This window comes from Pyrus communis, chromosome 6, assembly GCF_963583255.1.
Source record: "Pyrus communis chromosome 6, drPyrComm1.1, whole genome shotgun sequence".
NCBI classification, from domain to species: Eukaryota; Viridiplantae; Streptophyta; class Magnoliopsida; order Rosales; family Rosaceae; genus Pyrus; species Pyrus communis.
This window is the reverse complement of record NC_084808.1, coordinates 25,561,482-25,581,321: the sequence shown is the minus strand read 5'-3', so window position 1 is coordinate 25,581,321 and position 19,840 is coordinate 25,561,482. Positions and strand designations below refer to the sequence as shown.

At 37.5% G+C, this 19,840-nt stretch overlaps 3 protein-coding genes across 4 annotated transcripts; all 3 read left to right on the top strand.

Moving 5' to 3' along the window:
* Positions 1–3,050: 3,050 nt before the first annotated feature.
* Positions 3,051–5,374, top strand: LOC137737522 (peptidyl-prolyl cis-trans isomerase CYP23). Its single transcript, XM_068477031.1, has 7 exons — positions 3,051–3,256; positions 3,344–3,606; positions 3,729–3,801; positions 3,882–3,971; positions 4,553–4,592; positions 4,892–4,974; positions 5,054–5,374. Exons 1-7 carry the CDS (start codon positions 3,128–3,130, stop codon positions 5,072–5,074), a joined length of 699 nt encoding a protein of 232 aa, XP_068333132.1. The 5' UTR covers positions 3,051–3,127; the 3' UTR covers positions 5,075–5,374.
* A 5,197-nt stretch (positions 5,375–10,571) lies between these two features.
* Positions 10,572–11,718, top strand: LOC137738400 (transcription factor PRE6-like). The gene is made up of 2 exons (XM_068478034.1): positions 10,572–10,954; positions 11,353–11,718. The coding sequence occupies exons 1-2, from the start codon at positions 10,817–10,819 to the stop codon at positions 11,503–11,505; spliced, it is 291 nt and encodes a 96-aa protein (XP_068334135.1). The 5' UTR covers positions 10,572–10,816; the 3' UTR covers positions 11,506–11,718.
* Positions 11,719–14,241: 2,523 nt separating this feature from the next.
* On the top strand, positions 14,242–16,561 carry LOC137736926 (binding partner of ACD11 1). 2 transcript variants are annotated; one of them, XM_068476248.1, is made up of 5 exons: positions 14,242–14,398; positions 14,596–14,724; positions 14,814–14,889; positions 15,750–15,857; positions 15,993–16,561. In XM_068476248.1, exons 2-5 carry the CDS (start codon positions 14,609–14,611, stop codon positions 16,389–16,391), a joined length of 699 nt encoding a protein of 232 aa, XP_068332349.1. In that variant the 5' UTR covers positions 14,242–14,398; positions 14,596–14,608; the 3' UTR covers positions 16,392–16,561. The 2 variants fall into 2 exon arrangements, with proteins under 2 accessions (XP_068332349.1, XP_068332348.1); XM_068476247.1 differs by having other exon boundaries at positions 15,984–16,561.
* Positions 16,562–19,840: the final 3,279 nt, after the last annotated feature.

The following is a 19,840-nucleotide window of genomic DNA, read 5'->3' as shown; positions in this document are numbered from 1 at the left end:
TTTCCAGTTTAATTAATCACATAAAACAGTCTAGGGTTTATCTCAACTTGATGCATGTTTAAAGCTGAAGAGTTGGTGCGCGCATGACAATTTTTTGTTCTTTGATCAAGTTGAAAGTCCTAACAATGTTATAACATGATCACTTGAACACATATTGTACATATTTTTTTAATCGTAATGAATATCTCATGTTTTCAAAACCAAAGTTAAAAAAGAAGATATATATTTATTTTATACGCACGCTATATGAATTATGGAATACTTTACATTGTCAAGACCATGTCTTTGTTTGTTGGTTTGTTATTATTTTGTTGGTTTTGTTTCTTTCTCGCTTTTGTAGGACGATTAAATGGTGTTGTAAGTTGCCAAATTTTTACATGAGATGGCATCCATATTCTCAGCGTCTTCCTCATTGTGCAGAAGTGGGGCATCTTCAGCAGTTTATTCTCATCACATGGTCCCGATGATCATCAACTTGTTATTGTTTTAGTTTGATGAGGTTTGAGTTTGTTGGATTCCCTAAAAGCTAGGGTTAAATTTCTTGGTAAATACTTATGATATTAGTTTGATTTTCGTTGATTAGTGTAACCGTTTACATTATATATGAGGAGAAAAACTCAATAGTTTCGATATATTGCATGCAACAATTGTCCATGCATTACTTTTCTCGTCACGCGAGAAGAGGTATAGACGTAGTCATTGCATACAACCGGCATCTGCTAGAGTTTTCCAAAAGGACAGCACATAAGCACATTAATTAGTACAACTCATGATGGATTGTTAGTTAGCTATTTTCAAGTCTATGCATTCAATATACACGCATCATTGTGGTTTTGAAGGGCTTGTTGTGTAACTAGTATTAGAAAATTGAGCAGACAATTCTGATTTTGTTTCGACCTCTTCTTTGCTGCTGATTCTGTGTATGCAGACATTGCGCAGAGAGAGAGTTGAATACTTTTGTTTTCGAGTTTTCTTTTCTTTTCCTGCCAATGCTTTTCAAAGTTTACAACATCTAGAACATGCATAAGGTTGGCGCAATCTGAAAACCTTGATTAGATTGATACGAGAAACTGATGATTGGGGATTTGATAATTTTCAACAGAAGACCAGGCTGTAAGCACGGTGTCGTGGAGACGAAATTATGATTACGAAGAAGAAGAAAAAGATTGTTCATTGTATACAAAAACCGGAATTCTATTATGATCCGATCTACTGAATACGTCAACGCATGCTATAAAAATTCATATAAAAGCAAGAAAAATGCAAGAAAAAAATTTGGAGTGTGCTATTCACACACCTCTTTTTACTTTTCACACACCCTTTGTTAATTTATATCTTTTGATCTTCTTCAATTCATCCAATCTAACGGTCAAAAATTAAAAAAATGTGTTAGAAGTAAAAAGTGATGTGTGGATATCACATCCAAAAATTTACTTGGGAGATCAGCGTGTAAACAACAACACCATATAAACAGTAATTTTCTTTTACAATTTAATAAAATTAAACACTGTAGATAAAAATTGGGCTGGGCTAGAGTGCAAGAGGGACACTTGTCAGGGCCCAATTAAAGCCCATTGATATGATTAGAAGATAGGAATCGGATTACTACTAGCTGGATAGAAGCATCAACGAATTATCAATGTCATTGACGACCAAAAACTGCTTTTTGGGAAATGTAGGTGGAATATTTAGCACATATGCTTAGGAAACAAATACCAAATTGATATGAGCCATTGAGAGAATGGGTGCAATTACAACTCACATTGAGTCCGATGGATACTACGAATTGAATAAAAGAATCTTGGACGAGACTGTCACATACTGCAACCCCACTCATTTAAGATGGGATCGCATTATCTCTAAAATGCTGGTTGACGCAGTCTTACTTAAGACTTTTTCAAATCAAAGACATTGCTCGATCCCTTTGAGGTTGTAAAGTTCATAGATGGCTACTTATCGTAATCCAATGTCAAAAGGAGAAGTATTTGGTTGTCCACTAGGTGTTTGGTGAACATGACTGCATTGGACGACGACGTTTCAATGTCATTACAGCCACTCGTGAAAAAGAGCACATATTAGCAAATAATCCGTTCCCATTGGTCATGGCGGCACAATAGTAAATGTAGCCTATGTGGACTGGATGACGTTTCAACGTCATAGGCCTATTTGAGCCCATTTCTCGCCTACAAAAAAAAGAAAAAAAGAAAAAAGAAAAGAATGGTGCCTTGTTATGATCCCACATCGGCTACACCAGAAATGGTGTAGTGGTACTTAAGTTCTTGGTGCCCCCCACCTATCAAGCTAGTCTTTTGGGTTGGGCTCTTCCTTTGGGCTTGAGTATCTAACATTGGTATCAGAGCTTAGTTCCCGACATTGCCGAGGGGACGATCTGGAAAGGGCTACCTTAACCGGGCGACCAAAGGGTGCGCCACCATCAGCTACACCAGAAATGGTGTAGTGGTACTTAAGTCCTTGGGGTCCTCCCACCTATCAAGCTAGTCTTTTGGGTTGGGTTCTTCTCTTGGGCTTGAGTACTTAACATGTCGGTCCAAAGAAGGAACTTATACATCTGCATGGCATCTCTCATATCGGGTGAAACTAACATGAGCTCGGTTGAAACTCAAAATAAAAATTTCATACTTTTGCGAGAATGGTTTAACTAGGCATGTAGTCAGGCGGCCCAATCTTAGTTTCCTCCATAAAAGGTGTGTTATCAAGGCCCCTCTCCATGAAAGCTCGAAAATATGTTGTTTTAGCTCAATAAGAGGACATATCATACAATCAACATTGTCTCAGGTCGACCCAGATATCAAATTAAACTGAATTTTTGTGTAACTAGCTCCGCAAAGAACTCGTCATGTACCCCTCCATAATTAAAAAACAAAAAAGATTGCAGCGTCATTATTTTTTGGAGTACTAACGACAGTTCCGTTATAAAACATCCGAAAACCATAACTTTGCACTGCTTACAAATTTATTGGGCCTCTAGTACGATTTTTGGGTCAATAGTTGGGCATACAAAACGTGGGCCTCATAAAATAGTCAAAGCCCTATAATGTTGAACCGAGCAGCGTGTTTTTGGTAGTTGACGCGAAATGCGTTGTTGGACGGCAGATTTGGTGGGAAAATGTGGAACCGCAAATCGGCGCTGATCGGATTGATCAGTTGCTTTTACTTTCACTCCGTATTTCTGACTAGTTTCGTCGCCGCTTCTTCTCCGGAGCTGCTGCTCGGATCTGCCCGCGTCGTTTTTCAGGTAAAAGAATTAAATTTGAAAACGTAGCAGAAATTAATGTGAATTTTTGGGGACGAATTTGGATTTTGATCTTGTGTGGTTTTACAGACCAACTATGGCGACATCGAATTCGGGTTCTACCCGACCGTCGCGCCGAAGACGGTGGAGCACATTTTCAAGCTGGTCCGTCTCGGCGGCTACAACACCAACCACATCTTTAGGGTTGAGAAAGGGTTCGTCGCCCAGGTGGCCGACGTGGCCAGCGGAAGATCGGCTCCGATGAACAAGGAGCAGCGGAGAGAGGCGGAGAAGACGGTGGTCGGAGAGTTCAGTGACGTTAAGCATGTCAGGGGCATTCTTTCCATGGGAAGGTACAGCGAAGTTTCTATCTTTCTGATTTACTTGATTAGAAGCTTGAAGTTTTCGCATTTCGTGTCTTTAATTGTGAATTACTATCTGGGTAATTGTTATTTTTGCTAATTTTTTTGCGTAGATATGAAGATCCGAACAGCGCCGGATCCTCCTTCTCAATGCTGCTTGGAGATTCCCCTCATCTTGATGGGAAGGTAAGCTGACTACACTTTGATAACATTGGTGAATCGGGCATGATCATCGATAATGTGTTGACATAAGAAAACCTTTTCAGTATGCAATATTTGGGAAAGTTACTAAAGGTGATGAGACCTTGAGAGCGCTTGAGGAACTCCCTACACATCGGGAAGGGATTTTCGTAATGGTATGCTTATCCCTATGCTATTCGCTTATTTTCAATTTCGATAAGATCAATTCGTCAATCCTGTAAAGTTAGAATCATAGTTTTCCTGTGTTAGTTATGTAGGATGGTATCATAGAACAATATAGCTAGTTATTTTCACCCTTCTAAGATTTTTATAGATATTGCCATTACATTTGATGTGCAAATGTATTAATGGATTGGAGTCGAAACTAAATATTTTCGCTTTGCTAGGGAGCTTGACATCTAATTGGATGAGTTTCGTATAATTAAATTAAATTAAAATTCTTGTTATGTGGAGTCAGATGGTTCTCTCTCTGGGGTATAAATGTTTTGTCATCATGCTTGGACTATTGTACTTTTACCCTATGCACCACAGGTAGTGTTGTCTACCAGTGTCTCTGGCATTAGTATTTCCCCGGACATTGTCTGTATTGGTTGCATGTGGTAAAGTAGCCGTGCTTCTTACTATGGCATATTTGCTCTGGGTCACAACTCTTATATCCATTTGGTGGGAGAATCACTGCATTCTTGGCTCGGAAATGATTATTCTCTTTAATTCATTTTCTTATTTTTCCCTCCAGCCCACCGAGCGCATTACAATTCTGTCAACATACTACTATGGTGAGAATCAAGCACCCTTTGATTTATTCATTGCTTGTACTAGTTTCATATGTATTGACACTAGCTTTAACGACTGGATAAAGGAGCAGCGGTAGGGTTTTTGAAAAGTTTGAGGCCAAAGGCCCAACCGTGCACATCTCTGAAGTTCTCAGTTTCGTTACTTTTTTCCTTGTTGATACATGTCTGCCATGTGATGACGCGTCCAGTGTTGTTGCATTGGAGATTTTAATGATCACATTTAAATCATTTAAATCGGTTGAGTTTACATTGTGTTTATGGCTTGATCGTGTTACTTTTAGACACCGAGATGGAGCATTGTGAACATGAGAGGTCTGTTATGAAGCAGAGGCTTGCTGCATCTGCTGTTGAAATCGAGAGACAGGTAAATAAGATTTACAACGAACACGACCCTTTCAAACATCCAAATGTAAACATGGACTTATCGCGTGTCATATTTGTAGAGAATGAAATGTTTCCCATGACATAGCAAGCAAATATCGGAAGAAGAGATGCTGTGGTTGCTATCAATCATCGAGATATCCGCTGTATGTTGTCAGAGAGCAGTGTACAAGGGGTGAGGAAAGTTCAAAGATCCATTCGAGCAGATGGGAGACAATATTTGTGGTGTCAATCGAGTATCTGCCACTGAATACCTGACACTAAAGCTGTCTCTGTAAGTGAACGTCGAAACCTGATGTTGTACTGGATGTTGATAATGTCTGACATGTTCGTTGAGACCACAAACTTGATTCGTAATGTTAGCTGTGGAAGCAAATAATGGATTTATAGTGTCTTAGTGTCGATAGTATTAGTCTTCACTGTTGTTTGTATGGAAAGTACTTCCATGTAACGAGAATGTAACTATGACGGTATCCCAAGTCCAAGTTATCTTGATCTTGAGATACCGCCTATAATGACACATGTTGCTAAGTATCATACCCTAGACAAGAAAACTCTAGACTTATAAAATAAGATTGAAATGTTGCTTGGCGCCTTGGAAGTCGGATTTTTACTCGAGAGGACAGTGAGAGTTGAACTCTTGTTAGCCTGGTTTTTACCACCGAATTGATGAGAAATTTGCAACTTCGCGTAACAATCGGAAACATGTCAAATTCCTAACAAACCGGAAATACCCTAGTGCTTTGAGGCCGTAAAATGTATGGTGGGAGATTGAGCCCACAACTTTCACCGTAACGACGAAAGCGAGACAGTTAGATTCAGTTGACTGTCGATTTGGGTCAAAATATGTCGCTGGCCTTGCAGACAAGGAGTCGTGTGTTGCATGGTGAAATTTATCGAGCAACCTAATCTACCAGGAAGGCCGCAGATGGCCTACACCAACATGGGAATCGCAGTCAGTGGAGAGTCACATGTCTGAATCTGATAAGAGTAGGCAAACTGTTTGGTGACGAGGAAGATGGTAACCCACCCTCCCTCCCTTTGTCTTGGTCAATATACCAAAATCTCTCCCCCTCCCCCTCCCCCATGTGTTCCAAATATTCAGACCCATGGAAACATAACGTGCTGCCTGCCACTGATGAAGCCGAAATCGGATTTCAACACCGACTAATCAATAAGAGTTTAAGGGCATGTTTACTTACAAGGAATAGTGATTGGGATCATTTTGATTATTGGGTTCCTTGTGTATACTAGAATATGGGTATGAGAATCGCTTCACTTCTTAAGTTCTCTAATTCTTTTTTTCTCTCATTTATGTTAAGTAAACATACTAAAAGGAGCGCACCTAAGTAGAAAATTATATGAGTTCATTAGATTAATTTAGGCAAGTTGGCTACGATAGTAATGTCTCCGACATTGCATCCAAGTTCAAACCGTTTTCATTAATTAGACTAGTTTAGAATGTCGTCCTACCTAAAAAAAACCAAGGATATGTCCAATTGGGTAGGAGCTGCATTCCAATCCATCTAGCATTTTTCGATTTAGGGTTGCAAACTTGAAATGGGTACACGTGGACAACACAAATCGAGTGACGTGGAGTCGTGGAGCATGTGTGGTCTTCCGTTTCACACATGGGACAACCTACTATAATACCATGAAGGAAGTTAAGGTTCCATCATAAACTCAATTGGCAATATGGGGAGTGGCTAATTCTTTAGAAGCACACGGAAGGTCTCTTTTCTTCTCGTGTGGGACTCACTCTCAACAGTTGTGTCCCAATCAATGGACTCAAGCAGGCTTGACTTTGGGGGGAGATGGAAGTCTTACGATGTTTCAGAAGCTTGAATGTCCCCAAGTGATGGAAGACAAACATACCCACATGGATTTAAAACGCCAACACACAACAAAGTCGTCTACGTGAATTAATTTATGGCCTCAATCTTCTTTAACCCCATATGTAATTAATTGCATCGTTTGGTTGGTAATTCACTCGACCCATCACATGGAACAACGAACGTTTTTTTGAATTTGTTTGGGGTGTTCCACGTGAATCCAATTTCAACCCAAGCTCCACCTCCAGTTGATTGGAGACAAAACAGAAAAACGACTAAACTCGTAAAAAGTTAGGACCCAAAATCCCATGTTGGAACAACAGCATGTGTCGGGATAGTTTCTTTACGAGCTGGTTTTGTAAGGTAAGTTGTAGTACCATCCAGCTCGTATCAATTGGTATCAGAGCAGTGCCGCCTGCAAGAGAGAAAAATGATTACCATCAATGTCGACAAAGAGGGCCGATGAGATTTGTTTTTTTCCTTTTCTTTTTTCTCTAAAAAGAGGACCAACTGATGGCTTCATCACGGTAGTATAGTCTTTGGGAGGTCAAAAAGACTCACAGAGACATTTCAATCTCCTATGGTCATCATCGTGTGATTCACTAACGTCAAGAATCGAATCCAAAACGTATCGTATGAAATACGAACCTGAAATTCATTTCAACCACTGGGCCAGGAACTAGTCGGCTGTTATATTGGCAATGCCACATTCCTGTTTAGGTTTGCCAAGTTCATTCACGGCATTTGAAATAATTGTCATGTGACTAGGTTTTGGCATCATCTAATTGAAAAAAGAAAAAAAAGAAAAAAAAAAAAAAAGAAGTTGCTATGTTGTCACAAGTAGGAGCAAATTAACAGAAAAAACAGGAGAATTTGTGAGTGTTTCTATCCTACTGAAGTTTTTTCCCATGTCCGGGATGTGGGTACTACGTGTTTTCTCTCATAATAACAAGTTTTCAAACAATTTTTCATTTTATCCTTTAATAATTTTTTTCTTTTGACAAATGATAATGTTATTAGGTTGAATTGTTAAATTTTAAAGGTAAGGAAGATCGGTGGTGATCGAACTTGCACCAAAACCATAGATATTATTATTTCCTGCTATTGCACTAAACCGCCTTCTACTTTTATGGCTATTTAATTGGTGCATTATGCATATGCGAAAAATAAAAATAATTGTTTGAAATTCGAAAGGTGTAGAAGCCACCGGAGGCGTATGTGGTCAGTTAAATTTGGCTCCTCTCAACTTCTTCACATGCACGCGCATGCCTTGGTTTTTTCCTCTGGTTGTAATCCTTTGATTGATTGTTATCTTCCCTTCTCGTGCAAGTTAAAAGTTAAAAAAATAAAATAAAACCACTACAACGTGCAGTAAAAACCGCAATCGGGATTTTACAGTGATGATCCCAAGCCGCAGCCAACGACTAACGTCGACAGACCAACTTAATTACCAGGAAGCACGCCAGAAAAAAAGTTTACATATTATCCGGGGATTTAATACTTTTTTGTCTTGGAAAAGTAGAAAAATTCCCAATTAAGTGCAGTTTGTGACCCCTAATATTTTGATTATGTTTTGTTTTATTATTGTTGGTCATATTTAGACATGAATATTTCACTTAATTACTTGCATTAAGGTCTTCAGAGTATATATTGGAGAAATACTTTAAGTAAAATAGCAATGCAATATCATTAAGCTGTGCTTCTTGATGGAGTTTTGAGCTCCCATTGTCCCACATCGGGAAACAACCATTTGTCAAAGGCCTTTATATAGGTCAAGTCATTTCTATTAGTGCTTAGGTGTTGGACCATTTGTAATGAAAATTAAGGTTTGGATTATTAATTATGTGGATTAGGCTTAATGATTAGACCGTAATATTAATATAAATTAATCAAGACAAAGCCTTGGGGCCATGAAATTAAAATTAATTTGATCAATTAGTTTTAATTTCAAATTAAGTTTTTAATTAAATTAATTAAAAACGTTTTGATGAATGTATAGCTTCAAATACATCCCATCCAATAGGTATTTGAAGAGGTATAAAACAACCTATATAATTGGAGTTCTCAGTTCCATCGAAAATCATTTTTTTCCTTTCCTTCTCTTCCGTACAAACTTTCAAGAGAGTAAACACACAAAGAAATTCGCTAGAATTCTAGAATCCAATGCGGGTTGTAGAATTAGGCAGTTGAATCCTGGTCGAGCAGACGTTGTAGAACCACAAGCACAAGAGTGGGATAGAAATACTGTTCGAAGGACATAGTTTTTACATTAGTTTCTACCTTATGTAATCAAGTTAGTATCATTGATATTCTTATATTAATTTCTGTATTTATTGTGTAATTTCATTATGCACGGTAAGTATTTTTGGTAAATAAAATATTAGAATTTCAAGTTTTGTTTATTTCTGTTATTTTTATTTTTTTCTGAATTGTTCTCCAACACTTCTTTAGTCTCACTCTCCTCCAACCAAACCATGGACGAGGTAGTTCTATTACTAGAATTAGATATTAGGTCAACAAGCTGATATGACACTCGTATTTCAGATTATTTTATCTTATAACGGGTGAAAAACTAGTTCAGTAGACCAGTCAGACCAACCAACTAGTAAGGTTGCTCTCACGATGTGTAAGATTCATCTATTAATAATTGTACTACATCAGGTTGGATGTTCAAATGTATGACAGTATGTTGATGCTACAAAAGATTATATTATTTAGATAGTAAAACATGAACAATTATAGGCGAGAGGTCTTATAAAACAGTGTCCGACCAAAATGTCTTGTAGAAGTTTTTCTCCATTAACTATATGGTATAATTTGTAATTTTAATCTTGATGTGAAGAATCTATCCATGGCCCCAAAAAAGTTATGCTTGAACTTGAAGGGTAAACTGCTAAAAACATGCTTAATCTATACTTTATGTTCTTTTTTAGTTAGGGTTTAAATTGACAAGAAGCATGCTTAACTCATATAATGAAAGAATTACAATGAGTAGTAAAGTAAAATTAGACAGATTTTTTGCCTGGGAATCCGGTTCAGATTTTGACACAGACGAGACCCACACGTGCCATGCTCTAAACCCAAAGTTCTTAATTGGAGATCAGCCGGGTCAACATTCAACAATGTCATACAACACACACTTGCACAGTACCCACCTTGGAGCTTTCAAAACAAGGAAAAATGGAGGAGAGGAGCCCCCCTCACCACTCTCAAGTCGTAAACAAATTAATAAATAAATACTTGAATAAATAATGTTGTAGAAGGTACAGATGTTAATTAAATAATTAATTAAAATGACAAACAAGTAATAAGATAACATGGCCTTGTGTGCTGGGACTGACACAGAGAGGCCCGTGTAGGGCGATAACAAGCACATTCCTCTTAATCCACTTGAACTCTAATCCAATTTTGCAGACACTTGATAAAAAGACAGTATGGCTGGTGTATCTTCATTTTTCCATCCCCTTCCCTATTTTAGAAAAAACAAACTTATATGATACGAGTACATTATTATTGTAATTTATACTATGTTAATTATACAATATTATGCATAAATTTTTCTCCATATAACGTTATATATTAACGTAAAATAGTATGTCAAGAAAATTGCTCTCCGTTGTGATCCCCACTAGATTTTTATTTTAAATTCAAATTTATCCCTTTCCATCGCTCTCATTCCTCAACCCCTATTAATATCAACCCTTTAGCCCACTGCTTCTTCCCATGCAATTGTCTCCCTACTCAAGCATTTCTTCTCTGCTCTCTCTCTCTCTCTCTCTCTCTCTCTCTCTCTAGAATTCTTTTTAAGTATCACCTCGTTATCTCATTCTCTCTCAGCTCATACTTTCTCGCTCATTTGTCTCTCAGGGTTTTCCTCATTTTTCTCGTTCTATTAATATAATTGATTCTAGAAGAACTTCAAACTCTATTACTATTATTCCTTCTGAGCTTTGAGTCTTTTGTCAGAACTTCAAACTCACCAAATATTTGACAATGTCGAGCAGAAGGTCCTCGCGGTCGAGGCAGTCGTCGAGCAGGAACAACAACAGTATCAGTGATGAACAGATCACTGATCTCGTAACCAAGTTACAGCAGCTTCTTCCTGAGATTCGCAATAGGCGTTCCGACAAGGTATATATCTATCTATACATACATACATATATATATATATATATGTACATTTATTATTTTTTGTCTTTTTAAAATTAAATTTCATTCTTCCTGGCTCTCTTTTAGCCTTTCATGTTTGTACTATAATGTTGCAAAAATTAATGCAATTATTCTTTTATGTGGTCTCCGTTTGGTTAGATAACATGTAGAGGTAGATAAGTCACACTCGTCTCATTTATTCTGTAGCCACAACTTGCGGTGTGGGACTCCAATTGTTCCCCCATGCCATCCTCACCAGACCCTCTCATTTGTATATGTTTTTTATCTAAATTGAGATGGATAATTATATATGTGTAACTGATGATTAGTTATTATGTATTAATTTGTTAGTTAATGTGTTCGGATTAATATTTTGGCAGGCGTCGGCGTCGAAGGTTTTGCAAGATACTTGCAATTATATTAGAAACTTACACAGAGAGGTGGATGACCTAAGTGAGCGCTTATCAGAGCTTTTGGCCACGACGGACATCGATAACGACCAAGCAGCCATTATTAGGAGTTTACTTATGTGATGATATATGTACGGAGCTTCCTAATTAATCATCAGTGTTAAGTACTTGTACTGTTAAACTCTTTTTGTCGTGAGCCTTTTATGTATAACTCTGGCTAGTTAGCTAGCTAGGGTTTGCTCATTAGGCCAGAAGAAGGAATTTTTTTTCTTTTCAGTCCATGTCTATGCTATTACTTCGGACGACCTGTAGTAAGTATTTAACTTTGGTAATAATAAAAGCACTTTTAGACTTCTACTTCTTTTAATTTGTGTTGGATCATATATATATATATATATATATATGTATGTATGTATGTATGTGTCTATATATTATATATATAATTCAAATCGCAATAGCTATATCCATTCGGAGAAAACTGAATTTCTTAATATTATTTCTTATATGTGATTGTGACACTTATAGTGAATATTTAGCTATATATATATATATATATATACAACCGATAATACTATTTGTATATATAAAATTATCAGTTCTGATGATACAATTCCGTAATAGGGATGAACTATATTATTTTATGCAGAACATACTTGTATAAGAGACTACGTCAACAAATACAATATTTTTCTTACATCAACAAATATGATATGATAGTTTGTGTGTCTAGATAATATTATTCATCAACAATACATGTGATTAGTTAATTGTTGAAATATTATTCATCACTTTTTTTATACATTAAAATGTTAGATGTGGACTGTAGACGCAGCATTGAGGCTGACAATGTCGATCGAACATGTGACTTTACCCCACATATAAATTTACTTACCACTTTGGTAACAAAATAATTACAGTGAATTTGTTGTACTAATTAATTAGCAGTAGGACGATTATGCCATGACAAATAAACTTCGTGCAGAAAATCTCTGGTGTGTTCACATTATCAACTCTGAAGCTCATTGAATATACGACAACTCGATCTCAAAGAATTCTCATGCTCGTCCTAATTATAAAGTTAATTGGAAGAGCTAGGCACGGAAGAGTTACCTAGTCATTACTTCTATAGGTGATTACTCCCCTTCCACCAATGGTGATGGAAATGAAGGAATGTGGAATGGTTTTACAAGTAACAGTCGCTAATTAATCTAAACTACGAGAAAAGAGAACGAAATAATGGTGTAGAGTGAAAAGCGTTGTTCTAACCAATTTAGCTAAACCAAAATATGCAAATGTGGAAGGGTTAATTACATAAAATAAGTAAAATACAAGAGTTTAATTAAACAAACAAGTATGATATTGTTCAATGTGATTGTCACACATTGCCTTATGACGTTATCATTTCACTCATGTTATATACTTTTAATATAATATGGGAATTAGTAACATCATTTATCGGTGTAACACTCAATATGTTTCCATGTGAAAACGTGACCTAACTATTACTATAGAGTGGTGTCAAATTCAAGGCCAACTGGGGAATGTGACTTTCATACCAAATTAATTTGGTAATCGGTGCTGTCTTACACGTTATACCATGTAAACTGGACCTAAATATTACTGTAAGATCGATAATATACCAGCTACAGCTATAGCTAGATGCTCATGCAGAGAACCGAAAACTTACCATTTACTTGTGTAGTTTCAACTTTGAACACAAGAATATAGCTCACAGAATTAGTCGAAAATCTACTGCCTTGCATCACATGGAAAGAACAGCTTAATTAAATAGCGAATTACAAAGGAGATTGGTTTAGATTGAACTCGTTTGAAAGTACTTTTAAAATGACTTAAAGTGTTTTTGGTGAAAATATTTTTCAAACCAATCCTTAGTAGAAATTTATGTGAATCCCCAAAAAACACTTTAAGTACTTCATGTAAGAAATGCATATATGTTGCTTCTTCGAAAAAAAAAACATCAAAATTCAAAAGATAAATAGCTTATATTAAATGAAATCAAAGTCTAATCGTTTCTAAATTACCAAAATTCAAACTCTAGAAGAAGAAAGAGTGGAACTTAATTTGCATACTCCCCGGGCGCTACTCCCGCAAACATGATATTGAAAACAACATGGATAAGACATCACATGGTCTTTCAACGTGACAAACATATTTCTTGCAAGATAATTGCTCTTGGTATAGATTTTGACAAAAAACAGAAATATGATAAGAATTGGTCATTCTATTGGTTCACATACCATACTCGATCAGGAATTGCTGAATTCGTTCATTCAACTGACTACTAATGAGCTCACATCAAATTTGAACTCACTAACGTACGTTTTAACAATCAATTGCTCACACGTAATGTGAGACGTCTAGACGCTTTCATCATTTAGCGTAAGAAAATCTTAACAGTTACATGTAGCTAAGTTTTTACACCCCCTATGCTAATAGTTAGAGCTTTAACCTTGTGTTGAGATCTAAGGATCAAACGACAATCTCAAGTAAACAGTTTCTACAGAACCAGAGCGTACCCCTCCCAAGAGGTATGGCGGCGTGCAAAGGTTTCGTCACGCTGGATGGAAATTGGGCCTCGAGTCTAAATACGTTGCGGTCCAAATCTATCCATAGGCCATGGGCCTTGCCAATTTGCTGGGTTGGGCTTCATTCTTGTAAATGTACTATGTATTGGGCTTTGCCATGGGCCTTTCCTCTAATTATTTCTGGTATAGTCGTAAATCATTTGGATTACCATTCTCTATTATTAGTTATGAAATGAAAGTAATTTACTTGCTTAGTGTGAAATGCTAAGGATTTTGATTAGATTTATCTCTAGTGAGATGATTCACCGTAGTCTCATTCAAACTCTCCAATTGCCATTAGCAAGTGTGACCGGACGCTCTGCTATAAAACAAATTTTTTTTGTCTATGTCTAAGTTTAGATATTAAAAGGGGTTACCTCCTCCTCCACTTCTTCTGATACACATCGATCAGAAACACCTACCGAGCTCAGGTGCGTTAATCAATTCATCACGCTTTATGTTTCTCATTATTTTTCCGATTAGTGTTTAAACCGTGTGAAGATTATGTAACTGATCAATTTCTGTGATGGAATTGGGAATTGGAAAGTCGGAAGATTAGATTGTGAGATTCTGGTTGGAATCTGGATTAATTGGACTAATTAGTCTTTAATTTCATGAAATTCGTAAGATTTTCGGAGAAGATGAGTTCTGGTGGATACGCCGTCGAAGTTACGGGTCTGTCCCCAAAAGCAACGGAGAAAGACGTCTACGACTTCTTCGCCTTCTCTGGTTCCATCGACCATGTCGAAATCGTCAGGTTTCGTGGTGTTTTCAGCATTTTTAATATTTTTTTTGTCTTAATTTTTTTTTGGGATATTAATTTGTTGTTATTTTGGGGAAATTCAGATCGGGTGATTGTGGGTGCACTGCATATGTGACGTTCAAAGATTCTTATTCTCAGGAGACTGCTTGCTTGCTCAGTGTGAGTATTTCTTCGACTCGTCGCAACTGATCATTCATGTGCTCGCTTCCTATATTTCGTGATCAACTTCTGATTAATGCACTGTGCATATAAATATAGGGCTCGTTTGGATCTGCTTTTAAAATGATTGAAAACGCTTTTAGAGAAAATGTTTTTGGATTCTAACAGCATTTAAGGGCTTTCTGCAAGAAGCACCTTTTCTAGAATTTACTTTCATTTTTACGAAGGATTGGTTCTAAAAGCATTTTCACCAAAAGTGCTTTCAGTCATTTTAAAAGCACATTCAAACGAGCTCATAGTCTTAGTTATTCTGTGTTGGTCTAGAGCGATGAATACAGCAGTGCTTATAGCTCATTTATGCCGGCTGTACCATTAAAATTTGTGTAAAACTTGCCAAATGCTTTCGACAATATATTTTTGCTTATAGACATAGCAAGAGAAAGATACTTTGACAGAAGAATGGTAATTATACTAAACAATTCAGTGATGGAACTTTCATGGTATCCAAATGTAGCCTAAGCTTTCGAGATACAGGGCTCAACTGGTGACCTTAACTAAATAAGTTGTTGCTTGGATGAAAGGGCTTCCGAGTTATCATAGTATCCTTCTAGCCGGAGCTTGTTTATATCACATCCCGACTACCTCCTGAAACATTTACTTAAAGCTGTATTTATCATTATGGTTCGGTTATATGGTTTATCCGGTTTACTAGTCCTTTATTAACTTAAACCTGTCTGTGCTCGCATGTGATTTCTTACTGATGCCTAGATGATAACGCTTGTGCGGTTTCTTATGATCTTTCTCGCCGATGATTTGTGAGTGTTAATTCATGTTTTCCCCTTAAAATCTTATTGTCTCAGGGTGCTACAATAATAGATCAAGCTGTGTGCATAACGCGTTGGGGGCACTATCAAGATGAATTTGACTTTTGGAACAGGCCTCGGCACGAAGATGAAACTTATTCAACTGTATGTATATTTTGTTTCTTTCTATCGCTCAAATATTTGGTTTCTCGTTTGTACATTTTCGCACACGCACAAAACTGTTGTACTGAAAAAGGTTTGCAAGAGTAAGCGATTAGTATGCCTTGGTAGCCTCCACAGGGAAGCTGGAACATTCCTAGTGCCCGAGAAGTGGTGAGTGGGGCTCCGGAAGTAGTCTTGACCATGTTGGCCAAGGGCTTTGTGCTCGGAAAAGATGCATTAACCAAGGCAAAATCATTGGACGAGTCTAACCAAGTCTCGGCAAGTGCAGCAGCTAGGGTGGCTGAACTGAACCAGAGATTTGGCGTCACCGATAAAATTCATGCAGGGGTTGGAGCTGTTAAGTCTGTGGATGAGAGGTATCATGTGTCAGAGATCACCAAATCAGCAATATCAGAGACGGGAAGAAAAGTAATGAACAGTAGCTACTTTTCTAACGGAGCTCTTTGGGTGTCGGATGCTCTAAACCGAGCAGCCAAGGGTGCTGCTGATTTGGGAAATCATAATGCTAGGCAGTGAGGTATTGGATAAAATCGTATACTCGTGTTTTGTTTGTATATAGAAAAGAATACTGTAGCCGTTTCGTACTTTCGATACCTTGGTGTTAGTATAAATAATGCTGTACATATTGATAACCCCGAAGAACATTACGAAAGGGAGAAATGAAACGAATAATTATTTACAAACGATGAAGGAAAACATTATTAACATCCATTTGGGTTTACAAACCAGTTGTACATCGCATCTAAAGCGAGAAGAATTAGGTTGGGCGGTAGCATGTTTTGCTAATGAACTGAAAGTATTGAGTAGAATCCAAGCCCTCTTGCCTGCGACGGCCTTTGGCCTTGTGTTTATCTACAGAACCATCAGGGTTTCTTTTAATACGAACTGCCTGGTTGTTGCAAGGCATTGAACTCTTCTTGCATTGCGGTCTTCCGTGGAGGTTGGTTGTAGCAGGGAAGGCTTTTGGCTTGAAGATTGGTCGATTAAGTGGACGATAAGGAGAAGGAGAATCAGCAGAAGGAGAAGAAAATAACTTTGGTCTGGAGATTGTTCGATTAGGCCGAGAAGGAGAAGAAGCAGATCGAGAAGTTGGAGCATGATTACGAGGATTAACAGAATCAGAACAAGTAGCAGCAGCAGTAGTACGAGCATTTGTAGGATTAGTTGCATCATCAGTAGGAGCAATCCTAGGATTAATTTCAGAAGAGGGAGCATTAGGGTTAAGAGAGGAGAGAGAGGAGGTAGGTGATCTGAAAGAAGCTGGATTATCAATTCTAAGAGCATTACAAGTGGATCGTCATCATCAAGATCAAGGCTGGAATAGCCTTTCTCGTGAAGGAAATAGCCTAAAACACACATCATTTGTTTTGGATTACAAATTCTCGACCTACTGGACTTGATATAGCGTGACTACACATTATCAAAATACTGATTTCTAACTTGACTAAACATATGTTGTTACGTAAATAACATTTATTTGGCAACATACCATAGGCATGAGGCTATAGCATTGTTTATCAAATTGAATTTCCAGGTCACACACTTTGAATTTCATAAGTACAAACAAGTGTGGACTATCGTGTAAATTCAACTCAATCTCCAATCAATGCGAATCCAATGATCTAGATTCAGAGTCATCTTTCCCTTGATGTTACGTATGGGCTTTACATTAAAAACACACAATCCCACATGTTTAAGTAGACCTATAAACGGGTCAGGTTTATGGGGTTTGGGTCGGATTCAATTTGACCCATTAAATTAACGGATCATCCGAATCCAACCCGTTAAACTAACGGATCACCTATTTTACCTATTTCCTTTTTTTTTTTTTTTTTTTTTCCGCATTTCATCCAATCTGAGTAGACAGTGGAAGGGAATCAAATTACTGGGTTTTTGCTTAATTTAACTCCAACACTGTTTCTCATTATATCTCTACCCACTTGCCCACAATTGCTAACTACACTTGTTTCTCTCTCTCCCTCCCCAGCTTCTCTCTCTTACCCAATTTCAGTTCCGAAGTCCACTGTTCTTCCCAAAGACTGTAATCAAATTACTGGGTTTTTGCTTAATTTAACTCTAATATATTATGGAAGAAGCGTCAGTTGCTGTTTATAAAACTTATTAGACTAAGCAAGATTGTGAGGACATTTTAGACCAATTCAAAGAAGCCTCAAAGAAGAAGGTAGAGAGGAACACGGCGGAGGAATAGTTGAGATAATAGAACTTTTACGGGAATTTTTTTTGTATTGCTTCTTTAGAAATATATATATATATATATATATATATACACACACACACAATCAGTGTTCAACTAGGAAACTAAATAAAGCTTATAAACAACCTATTTAATAAAGGACTCCTACTATTTACATTCCCTTTTTTCCTAATATTGACTCATGACTAACATTCACCCTCAAGTTGGTGCATAGATATCACACATGCCCAACTTGACAAGTGAGTCATCAAACTTTCGACTACCTACTGCATGAGTTAGAACATCTGCAAGTTGCTCCTCCGAATTCACAAAAGGTATTGACACAATCTTCCTTTCAAGTTTCTCTTTAATAAAATGTCGATCAACTTCCACATGTTTTGTCCTATCATGCTGTACCGGATTATCAGCTATATCTCTCAGTGACTTATTATCACAGTATAGTTTCATGGTCTCCTTTGGCTTGAACCCAAGCCCCTCAAGGAGTTTTCGAAGCCAGAGAATCTCACAAATGCCGTGAGCCATCCCTCGATACTCAGCCTCAGCTGAGGATCTTGATACTACCTTCTGTTTTTTACTTCTCCATGTAACCAAATTTCCTCCTACAAAAGTAAAATATCCCGAAGTAGACCGTCGGTCACCTACACTTCCTGCCCAATCAGCATTTGTGAACCCTTCAACCCTCAAATGTCCATGCTTCCGATATAAAACTCCTTTCCCAGGTGCAGACTTCAAATATGCTAAGATGCGTATAACAGCAGCCATATGATCTACACTCGGTGAATGCATAAATTGACTTACTACACTCAATGCATAAGCAATATCAGGACGTGTATGAGCCAAATAAATTAGTCTCTCTACAAGTCTCTGATATCTTCCCTTATCAACAGATTTCTGATTCGGATCTAAACATAGATGGTGTTTTTCAACAATAGAAGTATCTACTGGCTTACATCCCAGCATACCAGTTTCTTTTAACAAATCCAAAACATACTTACGTTGTGACAAGAAAATACCTTTCGAAGATCGAGCAACTTCGACTCCAAGAAAATACTTCAAATCCCCTAGGTTCTTCATTTCAAACTCAGCTGCAAGATTTTTCTCCAACCTTGAAATCTCATCAAAATCATCTCCAGTAATAATCATGTCATCTACATAGATGATTAAAGCTGTCACCTTCTCATGCCTCTGTTTAACAAACAATGTATGATCACAATGACTCTGATAATACCCAAACTTTTTCATAACTCGAGTAAACCTATCAAACCATGCACGAGGCGATTGCTTAAGCCCATAAAGAGACTTACGCAACCGACATACTCCGGTATTTCTGCCAGCACTGTATCCAGAAGGAAAATCCATATATACTTCTTCCTCCAAGTTCCCATGAAGGAAAGCATTTTTCACATCAAACTATTTTAATGGCCAGTCCATATTAGCAGCTAAAGATATCAGAACACGTACCGTATTCATCTTGGCAACTGGAGAGAACGTTTCTTGATAATCTACACCATATGGTTGGGTGTATCCCTTAGCTACCAACCTTGCTTTGTACCTGTCTAATGATCTATCGGCTTTGTATTTGACAGTAAACACCCACCGACATCCAACTGTTTTTTTTCCTTCTGGTAAGGACATCACCTCCCAGGTATTATTCTTCTGTAATGCCAACATTTCTTCATCCATTGCTTTTGCCCACTTTGGATCCTTTAGAGCCTCCTCCACACGGGTTGGTACTCGAATAGCCTCCATA

What these genes read in the sequence shown, in the direction of transcription:
- LOC137738400 (XM_068478034.1), top strand. Translation starts at nt 10,817, where the DNA reads ATGTCGAGCAGAAGGTCCTCGCGGTCGAGGCAGTCGTCGAGCAGGAAC. An exon ending in GCAATAGGCGTTCCGACAAG is followed by an intron (nt 10,955 to 11,352) that starts GTATATATCTAT and finishes ATATTTTGGCAG; the next exon opens with GCGTCGGCGTCGAAGGTTTT.
- LOC137736926 (XM_068476247.1), top strand. Translation starts at nt 14,609, where the DNA reads ATGAGTTCTGGTGGATACGCCGTCGAAGTTACGGGTCTGTCCCCAAAA. An exon ending in AGACTGCTTGCTTGCTCAGT is followed by an intron (nt 14,890 to 15,749) that starts GTGAGTATTTCT and finishes TTATTGTCTCAG; the next exon opens with GGTGCTACAATAATAGATCA. An exon ending in AAGATGAAACTTATTCAACT is followed by an intron (nt 15,858 to 15,983) that starts GTATGTATATTT and finishes ATGCCTTGGTAG; the next exon opens with CCTCCACAGGGAAGCTGGAA.
- LOC137737522 (XM_068477031.1), top strand. Translation starts at nt 3,128, where the DNA reads ATGTGGAACCGCAAATCGGCGCTGATCGGATTGATCAGTTGCTTTTAC. An exon ending in CTGCCCGCGTCGTTTTTCAG is followed by an intron (nt 3,257 to 3,343) that starts GTAAAAGAATTA and finishes GTGGTTTTACAG; the next exon opens with ACCAACTATGGCGACATCGA. An exon ending in CTGTTGAAATCGAGAGACAG is followed by an intron (nt 4,975 to 5,053) that starts GTAAATAAGATT and finishes TCATATTTGTAG; the next exon opens with AGAATGAAATGTTTCCCATG.